This window comes from Spodoptera frugiperda, chromosome 12 (assembly GCF_023101765.2).
Source record: "Spodoptera frugiperda isolate SF20-4 chromosome 12, AGI-APGP_CSIRO_Sfru_2.0, whole genome shotgun sequence".
NCBI classification, from domain to species: Eukaryota; Metazoa; Arthropoda; class Insecta; order Lepidoptera; family Noctuidae; genus Spodoptera; species Spodoptera frugiperda.
Window position 1 is genome coordinate 3,363,554 of NC_064223.1, and position 15,332 is coordinate 3,378,885.

At 34.6% G+C, this 15,332-nt stretch overlaps 1 protein-coding gene across 1 annotated transcript; it reads right to left on the reverse strand.

Annotated features, from left to right (window-relative positions):
• Positions 1 to 3,199: 3,199 nt before the first annotated feature.
• Positions 3,200 to 13,561, reverse strand: LOC118263126 (protein obstructor-E). Its single transcript, XM_035574925.2, has 5 exons — positions 13,376 to 13,561; positions 6,444 to 6,638; positions 4,165 to 4,368; positions 3,727 to 3,940; positions 3,200 to 3,323 (listed from the first exon to the last, which is right to left on the reverse strand). Exons 1-5 carry the CDS (start codon positions 13,416 to 13,418, stop codon positions 3,269 to 3,271), a joined length of 711 nt encoding a protein of 236 aa, XP_035430818.1. The 5' UTR covers positions 13,419 to 13,561; the 3' UTR covers positions 3,200 to 3,268.
• Positions 13,562 to 15,332: the final 1,771 nt, after the last annotated feature.

Sequence of the window (15,332 nt, forward strand, 5' to 3'; positions counted from 1 at the left end):
GTAGCCTGAGGTCTTCCAGTTTACAAGGTGAACGGTTTTGGAGGCCATTCAAAATAAAAAAATGCCTTAGTTTAGATTGGAACATTTTACTGAGGTCATCAACCTTTATGACTGCTTCGTTACTCGTATGTAAGGACTTGAAAGGAATCCAATGATTTTGTTTGATTTATTGTGTTCATAAGGAGTTTAAATAAAGTAAATTGGTGCTTAATATTAGTTGCTTATACAGACTGTTTTTTTTTTTAATTTGCGATTTATAGGATCCAAGTCGTCATGTTCTTTAATCCTCCAAGGGTGGAGATGCAAATTCCGGTAATTAATGCCAGTGTACGATATACTCCCACTTTTCACGATTAGTGTTATATTATGTCCCATGTAATAGGGGGTGAGCCTATTGCCATATACTGGACACAATTCCAGACTCCGTGCTACTACTGGTGAATTTTCGTAAAACCCAAAAAAGCCCAGTACTACTTTGCCCGACCTGAAAATCGAACCTGAAACAATTGTGACCACACGATGAACGATTCATAGAATTCTTTCTTAAAATTGAGATTTAAATACTGATTCTGGTAGGAGACATTTAATTTGACTTTATACTCTAAAAGTGTTTAGTAACAATTATTAGAAAAAAAAATCTACAATTAGGTACCATACTATTTCTTATGTTTATAATAGTCAAAATGCAAACAAAAACGCACACCGTCAATTCTCATTACTTTTAAATAGTTAAATAATAAGTTTAAAAACATTTTTACTACATTACCTATTATATCATCAAAGAACACAAAACAAAAAAAAAAGAGAAAATAGCATTCTTTAGACAAGTAAGTATAACAAAATGCCTCATTGTAATGCATCATAAGACATATTGTCGAACAATTATAAAATTCGTCACATCCTCTCACTGCATACAATGTACTAACGAAATAACCAAAAAACCTGACCTTACAACACCTATAAACTTAGTGAACCTAAAGTTCAAGTTACACTGGTCATGTATCATGTGTCTGCAACTATGTATAGACAATGAGCTTTCAAAAATTAGTTCTCACTGCACGTAGGTAACATAATGTAATAGTCTAGGAGACAATGTGAATTGTGACTGTGTTACTGAGAACTGCCCACCCTCCTTGTCACATAATGAGGCTTGATGAATGAAGGAACTGTTGGCTAGTGTTATGTGAGCTGTCAACGTAACACGGTCTGTTAAAGAAGAAATAATTTCTTGGTTAAGAATATTCTTTGAGAATCTTAAGAAATTAACTTGTCTTGAGATGGTTTGCCGAAATTGTAATAAAAGAGATGATCAATTCTTCACATGTTCAACCCAAAATAACAATTTGTGGATCACACAAAAATTGGCTCCGTGCGGAAATCAATACCGCTACATGTTACGCGGCAACCGATGGCCTAACCACCGCAACAACCGTATCTATCAAATATACAATAAACAGCAGATTTACAATAGAACACCAGTCGTAGTGCTTCGAAAACTAAAAAGAAAATGTCAAAACAACACACTCCCAATCATACCACTCAAACAAAACCAAATTGCTTTAACTCCCACATAACATTACCTCCACAACTAAACTCAAGACAGACATCAGTCAAGCCATTTAAAATTTCCATAACCGGGATTGAATAAGGGCATTCTATTCGTATTTCTTCATCGAAGAAGATAGCTGTGCTTGGCATTTCACATGCGTGTACCTGAACATAACATTTGACTATGTATTTGACATTTAGGCGACCTTTAGATATCAATGAGAGAACGTTTATGTAAAAGCTGTTATGTATAAAGGTAATTTGGTTTTTACTTAGTGATAGGTAACGTTCGGGACATTTTAAACCGACTTGACACTTTGGCAATGCGTAGAGATGTAGCTTCGTTGTGCATTCTCTATCGCTTATACCACGGGGATTGTTTTGAACTTACCATCAAATGATCCGTCTGCTCGTTTACTCTCTATTCCATAAAAAAATGTCTTACTGCTTGAGAAGTTGCAATTGCGGTTACGCGGCAAGGGATCATGAGTTCGATCTTGGGATAGGATAAAGTATGTTTCATTATTTCTCAATACATACATAAATCAGTAGATAAGTTAATAATTTGTGTTCCATATCTGTAGTATGAATATTATAAATGTGTAAGTTGAAACTATTGAATAAATTTTGATGGAATTTGGTATACAGACAGAGTATGAGCTGACTTATGCGATTTGATTTACTAGTAGTGACTTTTTATTCCACAGGAATGCAGGCGAAGCCGCTGGCAGAAGCTAGTCTAACTTATTCTCAGGATATGAACCTAAAAAGAACCTTGAGTCCGTTACACTTCAAATTTCCTATGGAAATGTACTTTTCATTACGTTTTTCAACACACACCTTTATTTCGTGTGTACGCAGTCAATTAACGAACCGCTTAATTACCGTTTATGTTTTGTAAGTTTACTTAATATAAAACGAAATGTTTTAAGCCATTAACAACATTAAACAATGAAAAATGTTTTTATTGTGAATACTTCATACTATTTTGCATACGTGTAAGTTTTTGTTTTCACCCCATTCCTAACTATTCTCTTACCTATTCCTACATCTAGTTACCAAATTCCTATACCTATTCACCCTATGAACTCTATTCACCCTGTTTTACGGTAATGCTATATCTATTAATCCCCGAAGGGATACAGAGATGTTGACTTTCAATGTATTCTACTCAGTATTTACCAGTTATGTTTATGAGTCCCACTAATAGGTGAGCATATTGCCATATATCACTCATTGCTTTATACTTCATACTGGCTACTAAGATTTTTTTAAAACCAACTATTTATTTACCCGATTGGGGAATCGAATCCAATATCGTCACTGCTAAACAGCAGTGACGATTGTTATCAATGGACATTGACATGATATTGTATGTTAAGTTAAGTGTTTCACATAACACAATTATATTCCGGTTGAAATTGAAGTCATCGTCGTGTAATAGAGGTCGAACCTATGGGTAAACTCTGAACTAAATGATTGCACGACTTGGGAATCGATACCCAGATCTGTTCGCTCAGCTATAATCACTTTTTCAACAAATAGTATGGAGATATTATAGGAGTTGTCCTAAGACTGCAACCAGGTAGTTTTGCTTTAGGAAATTGTTATCATAGAAGTAAAGACAGGTAAGACAAAAATAAAAAGCAGATATTTTTAACTTAAAATGTATTTAACTTATTAAGTCTTAGCATACAACTATATTATGATATCACTAGGCTTAAGATCTCGCTTTGGGGGCGGGCGCGTCCTCGGAGTCTTTGTACCAGTCCTCACTGAAAATAAGAAGATCAAATTAGAATATAGAATGAAATATTTTGAACCTATGTCACTCACTGACTGATGAAATGAGAATAAACAGTACTGAATATAAATAAGAATCGTGTAACTCTTGGATGCAGGTGGCAGCTTGTGGTTCTACGTGGAGGACTAAGGGAAAGGCCTTTGTTCAACAGTGGACGTTTTCTGGGATGATGACGATGATGATCTCACTCTTGGCTTCTAACAATCTAGAGACTAGCTTTGTGACTAGCCGTTTGTAGTTTTATAGATTGCTTTTTATTTTGTTGGTTTTATTTCTAGGCTTATTTTTATTTCACGAATTAGGTATTATAATTTAGTAGTATTTTATTTTTCATTATTTACTTTATTAAATTTTATATCCCATTCTCAACTCACCATCCGCGCACGTTCTCGGGAGCGTCACATTTCTGTGACTCCTCGTTGTAGACCTCTCCGACTTGGCAGCCAAGGTCGCGGGGCTCCACACCGTTCAGGCACACGTAGAACCTCTGGCAGTCAGTGGGGTGGGGGAACTTGGGGTGGGCGATAGCCTGACCCTGGGCATCTACCTGCTGCTCGACGGGGCACTCGAAACCGTCCTTGGTTTTCTCTGTAACAGAAAATCGAGGGTTAATATTTTTGATCAGATCAGAGTGTGAACCAACACCCATGAAACGCTATAGTAACATTTTAAAAAACAATAGCACCTTTCCGAAAATTCTTCTCAGGCAACCTTACCAAACGAAGGTCGGGGGTAAACTCCAAATTCCTATCTAATGAACTTCATAAAGAACAAAGAGAAGTAGACCTTTAAAATATGGTACTGATACTCACTTTCCTGCACCTGGCATCCTTGTCTGCCAGCCGCGTCAGGCCAGACACAGGTTCCGGAGTACTCGTCGAAGTGGAGACCAGCGGTGCACTTGACTTCGGTGGCTTCACCTTCGATGCAGTTGAAGAAGACGTTGCAGATGGATGGGTCAGGGTGGGCGAAGAAACCGTTGCGGCGGGGGCACTGGGCGTTGGGCTTGGCAGGTTCTGTAAAAATAAGTACGGGTAAGTATTTTTAAACTTGTAGTAAATATCCAAATAAGAGTCAAATATTCAATAAGAGAATATTTCGCAAAATTTTGGCTGTCTTTGGGCCCTATCATAGAGCGTATATGTTAATTGTTTGCATGCTGATCAAGAAGAATGAGTTTTATTCACTTCGATATCTATAATTAATTCAACAAAATCTACTTTTAAAACCCAAATATATAGTTTGATTCTTAAAAATATTTCTTCAGTTACAAAAGTGATTAAAAAACCAATAAAAAATCAAACAAGTCATAAAAATACCGTTATTTATTTAAAATCATCGCGTGACCTATAACATGTGACCTATTGCACTTTAAAAAAAACATCTACAAATCATATTTACAATTTAAAAAACATGTAATTACGAATGCAGGCTGGTTGCATCAATGCAAACAACTTTTTGAAATTCGAATAAATTTAAGAAGACGAATTTTTGTGTCATCCAATCACAAAAACTGGCTGCCATATTGATCTGTCATCGTTATATTGATTTTTTCGAAGTTGATCCTTATTTTTTACGCGGTAAGGTTGAAAAGTCATCGACCTTGAGTATAAACGGTCGGTTAAGCTAGGAAATGACAAATGCATTGCGCGGTTAAGGAAGTCGATTGGTTCTGGTATCTTTCACCGAGTTATGTCAAGATCTTAGTTATTTATAATTATCTACGCCTATTATGTGACTAAGTTCCTGATAGCTGTATTGGATAGATTTTTCCGTTAGCAATGATATTACTATTTCAGAGATTGACTTTTGTAAACTTCTTTAGTGTATTGCGAATAGAAACTTTTTTAATCCCTGATGCAATAGTGTCTTCGTTGCTTATGAAGACGTTTAAGAAAATTGTTAGTCATGCTATCGAAAGATGAACCCATCTTTAATTAATCTATCTAGATTCAGTAGACCAAATCAATGTTATTGCAAATGCTAACAAAATATGCTTTTTATTTGTTTTCGCCAGTATTGACTATGCTTGGTTCTATATTAAAAGTTGACAATGTCAAAGTCCCCAAGTTTAGTTTCCAAGTCACGAACTCCAACTTGTCGCATTCCACACATTCATGCAGTGTTCCTATACTCCATCACTTTAGGTACATTCCAATGGTAATGTTATTTACTTGGAATAACGATAGAGAAGTTCAAAATATGTATTTTGAAAAAAATAAATAAGTAGTCACATTTGAAAATATCATTCATGGTATGTGTATGTGATCTTCTTGGTAGGTGATTCTACTTCAATTGGACCCTTTACAATCATCGCCTTGCAGAAGGAAGCATTCTTACTTTATTTTGGGCGCCTTTTCAAATACTTCTCTAAAATAAAGAGGATTTAATACTAAAAGACTACAATTGTTATTATTTAATTCCAAAAATTATTATAAGGTTAAAGGTCTATAAGGTATTGCTCTATCCTATAAGGTGGCAGTCTTATATAATGAAATTTGCTATATTATAGCTATAGCTATATAGCTGTCAAATCTAAATCATTATGAAAGAATACCATGAATAAAAAAGTCAATTTCAAACGCTAAACGTTCTCAACAAATGCTCACATGTAAATGTCTAGAACCGTCTACCAGTTGGCCTAGAAAGTCAGCCGCGTGTCGCCACGACCTAGCCGGTCAAAGGTAGACAGGATACCTTCACTACATGAATTGTCGCAAGTGACCTCACACTGACATTTGATCTAACTATGCAGTTGGTCAACGCGTGTCGTTCGTATTTTTTCCTCCTGTGGCTTTATTTCCGAGAAATATATTTTATTGGCGTCTGTTTCATTGCACGACTTGTAACGTGATTTCGATGAATACATTTGTCATTGTACTATTTTGATAACAAGAAAAACGAGGATAATATTTCATGACCGACCAGAAATTGAACTCAGTACTCCTTTACCAAACTCCACAAAGATTATACAATCTAAACTGCTTCATACGTCAAATACAAAAAATACGCATCTTCTTTTTTAACCTTTCTTTAAACGAACAATCCAGCATCCCCTATACTCTAATAATAGTCTCAAACAAAAACTTACGGAGCTCAGTCCTGTCTCCACAGTCTACGTTGAAGGGCTGGTCACATTTGTTGATCTTCCTGATGGTAGGGTCGAACACCAGACCGTCTGGGCACAGCTTGGTGGTGGCCACGCCGTCCACACACTCGTAGAACTTGTCACACTGGACGGGGTCCTCGTACTGTCCATCCTTGTTGGGGCATTTGAATTGTGCACCTACGGAAGATGGGTGAGTTAGTCACTGGTTCGTAGGATCTGGAAGGTATGTGATAGTAGACTTTGTGGAAGAATATTGTGTTTTATGTTCATGGTGTTAGAACCTAAGTTCTTATTTACTGTATACACAGATAGGCAACAAAATTATACGCAAAATGTTTGTATTGTCATATACTGACTTCTCCCGCCTTGGGCGAAACGAGAGGGGGTATCAGACTCTTACTGACTAAAAACCTCCCCGTTCCTACTCCTGCTTTTCGAGCCAGAGCTCCGGCAAAACTTAATAGTACCTCGTAGTATTATTCCAAACGGCTAAAGTTAACACACATGCTGTATTCATATTCTAAAATATTCCAAACACATTACAACAACATATAAAAGCGTTGACGCAACCCAATTAGGTCCATCATTAAAAATATTGCCAAAAAACAATAAATCTCACTCATTAACTACCAAATTAGATTAGTTACAGAATCGGTCGACCGAAACCGTTCCAGTCCGACCGGTTTGTCCGAAAATCGGACCGATAGTGAAAGCCGAATTAGGTAAATAATCAAGTTGTTTCTTCTCAGAAACAGATCAAGTTTGTCTTACATAAGAATGTAGTGTTACATAAGGAGTGACACACATTCAACTGTTCTCGACATTTGCTCGATATGTCGACTAGTGTTGTGATTGGTTTTTGCTCGAATTGCTCAAATCTTTTGCTCGTTTCAATACGCTTTTGTTAACTTTCATTGTGATGCCAATGACTCTGTTTAAAAAGATGATGAAATCGTTTTCTAAAACGGCAAAAAATACGTTCCTAGACGTTGGCGGTCTCCTTTGAAAAGTGTTAATAAACCTTATTTAGACAAAAAATATTTATAGCATAAGAATGCAAATAAAAAGCATTAAATATTTACTGTTAAAAATGGAAAACACTGGAAACGTGCTATTTAACCTTCATAAAACTGCTGGAAATCATTATGTAATATTATTATTTTACAGTTAGGTATTAAACATCTTGATATTTAATGCTCAAACGAGTTTAGAGATTTACATCACATCACTAACTGAATATATAGATTGACATTTTAGGAATAGTGCCTTTTTGCAATGTAAATCAATGCTAACTGTCAAGGCCGTATGAAATTGTATAAATTAATAGTTTAACAAGCTATTATTGATTTAATTTTATAGTATTTAAATGTGAATTATGTTTTATTCCAAAAATAATTTAAACAGTTACTTAATATACAAAAAATGAAATATAATTAATGTTTATTAATGAGATCATTATGTAGAAAAATGTATTTGATTAAAGGACAAAATAAAAAGTGTTTGTAACCTTGAGCATTTAATTATAGTATAATAGTCTAGTTGCTAAGGAATTATACTTCGATCAAATTATACAGGAATTTTAAATTAAACTTTTTAATAATTAACTTTCATCGTTTTTGCCTACCCTATTTTCACTATTTGTGTCATAAATCCCATGTAATAGGGGGTGAGCCTATTGCTGTACTGGCCATAATTCCAGTCTCCGTGCTATTACCGAAAAAAAATCTAAACACTGAAAAAATCCAGTAATACTTTGCCCGACCCGGGAATCGAAACCGAGACCCCTTATCCGGCAGTCGCACTTGCGATCACTCGACCAAATAATACCTTGCAAAAAATTATGTAACACACATCTGCAATATGTGTAATGTATGTATCTATCTTTTTAAAAAGTTCCAAGAAAAGTATGTCACAACCCGACCCCAGTGTAAGTGTTATAAAACAAACTAACACGACCCGGAGATCATGTAACATACGACGTACGACGTACGACGCAATGTAATTGCAGACAAATAACTCGTGTACCGTGTTTATCATAGTTTTATGACTACTAACTGGCTTCTGCTAGCGACTTCGCCTGTGTTATCGAGATAAAAATTAGCGTACATGTATTATTCCTGATTACAGTCAATGGCTATGTCAAATTTTTGAGGTCTGTTTAGTAGTTTTCGGGTGTCAAACATACAACCATCGCAGCACTATAACCCATGTGTAAGTAAACTTGTACGTTTAGCGCACCTACGAGACAAGAGACAATCCCAGTGTGGGGCATTTTTTAAAATAACAAATAAGATATATCATTTGGGATTTATCAAAATGCCGAAACTAATTTTATATAATTTTATATATGCCAAAAAAGGATTGATTTTTGAATGTTTTTGATCATCAAATATCGATAGAAGGAATATGCAGTAAGTTTTACCTTAAAAGAGATATTTTTAAACCCACTTTAAGTATGCTTATAGCGCTAAGTAAGTTTATATGGCACACACATTAAATTTTTTGTTACCTCTACCAATCATCTTCACACACCTCTCTCAACTCACCTACCAACCAAACATCAACCGTCAATAGCAAACATTAAATGTTTAGAACAACTAACATCAAACATCGATCAATACACGAACAAAAGCTCAGTGGTGTAATGTAACACATGATTATCGAAGGTGTATTGGAACCGGCGCGTGACGCAACGAGTGAAAGTGACTCGCGTTACAACATCAGTGCATCGCGGTGATGCAGTAAGGGTCGAGATGATACTGACCTGATGTGATACCATTCTATGTTATAGTGATGTTCTTTCTAGAATTCGTTTTATTCGAATTGATTAGAGATTGCAGTTTGAGGATGACTTTTCGGTTGTTTTTTTTATGTATAGGAATAGGTGGCAAACGAGCCATCGGCTCACCTAATGGTAAGCGATCAGCGCCGCACTTGGAAACCCGCAACACTAGAGGAGACACATTTGCGTTGCCGGCAATGGAACTCCTTAGTATAAGTGGTAATTAAATATAGATATCGTACATAGCCAGAGAGTGTATATTGTATATCATTGTCGATAGTTATCTAATGAAACAGAAGTGTTACAATAAAATTCTAAGTTATAACTTGTTAGTTATTAGTATTATTCAATTCAAATAAATATAGAAATAAACTTATAATAGATATTTATCATTTCTCTAACGATTATATCAATTTTATTGAACATTTATAACTTAAATGGATATTTTCTATCATCACTACCATTAAGTGTTTCCATATCAGCTTCTAATTTATTTAAATAACTATAAATTAATTACATAATTGTTAGCATTGGATTTGTGAGCAAAATCATATACAATCTTGTAAATAAAGGAACATTGAAAGTTGGCAAAACCAACGCTTAAGTCAAAGACTACACCTTAACTTTAATAAAATTACATTAGGTACTTTGAAGGCCCAAAACCCATGTCCAACAGGTTTAAAATTCAATTAAATTTGAGACCTAACCCTGAACGTATAAGATTTCTTATCGAAAATAAACAAAAGAACATAAATCCTTAACGCGGAGGTAAATCACGTTTTTCTCAGGTAGTGACAGGCATACGAAAATAACTTCGGAATAAGTATATACCTAACGTGGATGTATAAATATAAATACATTCCGAGGAACAAGTTTTACTTTTATTTGAACACTGGTTTGGCGTATCCATTAATTTATTATTTCTTTGCTTTTCTTAGTAGGTAAAGGTATCAATGTGTGAAATAGCCTTAAGTGTGGTTTAATTTAGATGAGAATACGTGATGACTTTATTTATTTAAAGTAAAATAGTATAACGTTATAGTTATTTGACTCAAGCGTGATATTTGTCTTATGTTAACGTTATATGTACCTTACCTTTATAGGTATAGGATACATTTTACATGTTTTATGTTGGTTTTGAGTAAATAACTCTCATTTTCCTACACTGTTTAATAATGATTCTCTTGATTTATTTGCAATGTTTGGATGGCAAATCTTAAAACTAAGTTATTTTATTTTTTCAGAGAGCTCTAAGTTGAATGATAAGGTAATACCTGTGTAAATATATTAACCTGTCATAAATAACATACGTCTAATTACAGTTAACTTAATACGAGTAATAAAGTAGAAGTAATTTAATTTTATTACAGAATGTGTATTACCTACTAATTAATAACATGCACTGATAACTTTTATTGATGAATATTTTATACTCTTTAACGTAATTTATGAATATTGTTTTCTTACTATAAATTATTTATTAAATTGACTAATTTTGTCTCTACATAAACTTGACTACAAATTTAATCCTACTAATATTATAAATGCGAAAGTTTGTATGTTTGTTTGTTACTCCTTCACGTCAAAACGGCCAAAGGGATCTAGATGATATTTTGAACAGGGCTAGATAGGACTTTTTATCCCACTGGAACGTAAGTGAAGCCACTAGCAGAAGCTAGTTGAAATATAAAACCTTATACACAAAATAATCACTCAATAAAAAATCACTCTTTCAAAATCCATGCAACTTTCAGTCATATCATGAATAAATAATATTATTACAAGTGAAACATAAATTCCACTAAAAACTTTGCAATATTTTATTACAAAAGTTCACAATATTTGCGTAAATTTTAATATCACCGGTGTCAACACTATCACGCAACGGTTCGTAGAAAATTTTTGTATGAACTTTTGTTTTTTTTAATGTCATTTTATGAATAAATAAAAAATACATTCGAAGTGAATGTCAATGTCGAGTCGAGTTACAACGAAATCAGTGGACGGGAAAACTAAACGCAATTTTTGTTTGTTTGTTCGTCTGTTCACTTGCTTTTGTTTTGTGGTTAGAATTGTTACTTTATTTTCAAGTTTGAGTGAAACTTGTTAATATCTCTTTGGTGAAAACTTCTTGAAAGTAGCTCTATGGCTTTAAATAATTTAACAGTACAGTGGTTGAAAATGATTATTTTCTTTGTAGTTTCCATTCAATGACTGCACGGTTACCGCTGTGGCTGGGCAACCGACTGCCACGCAACGTGTAGCTTTTTTAGGTATTTTTCGTGTTGGTTCGATTCCCTCACAGAGCAACTCTTTGTGTGATTCACAAATTGTTGTTTCGGGTCCGGGTGTCATGTGTATATCTACTTGAATGTTTCTTAATGCACCCACGATCCAGGATAAAATTCTCGTCTGGGGCATGTGGGAAAGGCTTGTTTAAAAAAAGGATATAATAATTTAGAAGGCACAATGCAAGCACAGACTCTATACGCATTCATTTAATTAAAGTTTTGTGTGGCCTATCTCTAAATGTCAAAGCTGCTGTTACCATGCGAACTTTAGCCTTTAAGACTGATAATAAATTCATATTAATTAAAATACTGACTCTTTAAAAGTGGTATTAATATTAAATAGTAGATTTCTTTGTTGAGCGAGTGAGTGAATGAGCAAGTAAGTAAGGGATTTTGGGTTCGATTACCGGGTGGGACAAAGTATTATTGGAGAAAAGTTGATTTAATCCCGGGGTCAACAATCCATTCGTGAATAGCAATAGAATGACACTCTATAAAATGGCATTAATAACTGGTAAAAACTGGTCAAAGAGTAACTCTTCATCATCAAAAGAAACTTCAATACAAGTTGCAACCTAACATATCTCGAACACTCCCATTTCTAAATTCAAGGTCAAAGCCTGCCCTGATTTTAATTAGGAGAAATAGCAATTAATCACGCCATTATAGACCTAATTGCATTAACATATTGCACATGACTGCCTTACTAATAGATTGCACGTAGCCTATGAATGCAAACTAGGCGGGCTAACGGACAAACAGACAGACAATTGAATATACGTGAGGAGACTCTTTATTTACTAATTGATATATAAAATGGTATGTGTTATTCTGCGTGTGTTTTAGATTTTAATCTTGGTGATAGGACATTTTTAAGTCGAGCATGGTTGCTTTTGTTAAGTCTCTACCAGGAAAAATTGGATTAAAATTTAAATAATGTCATCCTAAAGTTTTTAGTTCTATTTTCTTCTATTAATGTAAGTTTTGGATCTAAGTGTTAATTGTTTTTTGAATAAGGTCGACATAATTTCTTCATTCACAATGTACTATATTCGATGTTATATTATTTAACATACATAAAAAATAATCAGTTGTCACAATCAATTACGAAATTATTACGAAAGGACATTTCGGTGAAATTAAAAAGTTTATGCGTTGGCGTTACACTTTACCTACACATAAGTGGATACGTACATGTATAATTGTATACTATATGAGCAATATAAATGCATTTGTGCAATAAACCACACCTACCGACAGTTCGTTATGTCAATATTGACTGTCGCAATAGTTATTTAGTTACATTGCCTTACTACGTATTGTTACGTGATAGCAAGCGTCCTCAATATTTTCCAATAACGAAATACTATTACTATGCCATTAAAATCATTTGCATACAATTATTGATTACACTAATACAGATTAGTTGGGTAATCTCCAAAGACACGGTACGGTACCGTACTTTGTTCGTCACAATAGTGTCGTGTGCGTTGATGTCTTTTGTATGGAACGTAGGCGAAGTATTGCTACGGGAATACGTTTCTCAAAATAAATTGATATTTTAAGTTTAAATGTTATTATTATTGGTAATAATTATTATTGATGTTATTATAGATAATAATTAATTTAGTTACATATAAAACAATTATTGTATTGTTATAAATATAGTAAGTAAATACTTGTGTTATTCGATTTATACCCAACGTTCCATTGTCACAAAAAATAATTGTATAAACCTATTTCTAGTGGTTTAAACTGTCAATTTGGTTCAATTTCTTCCACAAAGAATACTATAGAACATATTGTCACAAATGTATAGAAAATATATTAAGTATACTTACTCGCTAGCGCGGTGACAGCTGTTAGTACGATGAACACTTTCATGATGTCTGTCTGATTATGAAATTATAAAAATTACAATTATAAAAAAAGTTTTTAATGACTAGATTGTGGTCCGACCCTTGTGGCGACCCTGGCGAGACTGACGGACTCGGGCGTCGCGCGCGCCTTTTCTTCGCCGGCGCACGCGCATGGAACCGGTAAGACTTAGGCGTGATTTAACAAATTCTTCTATTAGTGAAACAATAATAATTTGCTATAACATTATGCGGTTGCATGGCGCTATCATCAGCTGATTATGTTATATTCTAATCAGATCCTAGGAATCCCGATGGTGTAACCGGCATAGGCGCAGGCGCAGATTTCAGGTGACTTGAAAAGTAGGGGCGTTGTTGTCTCGCGCGCCGTATTGTCCTTGGATAACTTAATTCTCACTTTTTCGTGCCATTCAAAATTCCAAAGAAGTCTCCGAAATAGCACATATCGTAAAAAGGACTGTGCATGTCTAAATTCAAGGTCGCGCCTGATAATAACATATTCATTAAAACATGCTGAATTATTTATATTTTGTAGGTTCACTAAAAAGAGACGGTTTTTAGTGCTATAAATTATAGACTGTGGTTTTGTAGTCTAACTTCGTTTAGCAGTTCAAAACAAACGTAACTAATTCTTTTTTTATTTTAAAATTGAAATAAATAATCTTAATACCCTAAAGTTGTAGGTTGGTATATGTCTATAGATGTAAGTACAAGCTCTACATAGTATAATAAATATAACAGAGCGTATTTTCCTGATTTACTACAATTCCAATTACCCCGGTTCTCAAACAACCCTTATATTCCAAACTCCTAAAAGGCCGGCAACGCACTTGCAACGCTTCTGGCGCTTTGGTTACCACCAGGTGATCTGTCTGATCGTTTACCGACTTATACCATAAAAAAATCGTTTACTACCACAAAACCACAGCTACTAGTCGCAGATAAAGGTTAATTATAAATTCGCATGTTTGATTCTATAACGTATTGCCATGTAGCAACCATATGATACCATATGTCAAACTATGTTGCAAGATTGCTGAATAATAAATACGCCAACACTTAAACGGGTCTTTTTCCTTAATATTTGGAGTGGATAAGACCGTAACGTTGATCTTTTGAAGTACATGTACTTGCAGGTTATTGACCTTTGAAAGTGAAGTATTTATAGGGTCATATCTTGTTTGGAAGTTCGGCTGTTTAGTTTGTCGAATAGTGGCCTGAGTGACTGCCTGACGCCATAGTTTGGGATTCAAGGTGTGATACTTTGAGTAATGGTTTTTATCAATGACTCATTTGTCTTCACAGGACCAACACAAATGTTCAAGAAAAGGATAAATACACAATAGTAAGGAACTCTATATATGAGTATATATTTGGCAAACTCTGTATACTTGACAAAATTGTATATCTAGTGCCATATCTACTGAGAGTAGAGATAGTTTAACGAGACTGATGGCAAGTCCTTAGCCCTACTACTATACCATACATATATCACGTCGAAAAAATGTGACCGTCTCACACAACCGGTATAAGAGTGAGCGAGAGATCTGAATAAAATGACTTATGACAGTTCGCATGTTTAAAATGGCCCAACTATAACTGCCGTACTCGGAGTCATTTAATGGTTACTTAACCCAGTCCTTTGCAATTGTTTTTAATACAAAATCGTTAGTAAAGAACAGTTTATGTAATCGATAAATGTCTCTGAATGCGGCAGTAAGAACCATTTTTAATGTGTACAAAGAGCACAGATATTTTCTTCACGGTTGACGCGGTGGCTAGGCAACCGCCTGCTGCGTAACGTGTAGCGCGTTAGATTCCCACACGGAGCAACTCTTTGTGTGATCCACAAACTGTTGTTGCGGGTCGGGATGTAATATGTATGTGCACTAGTATGTTCGAAACCGCACCCAATAAAGAA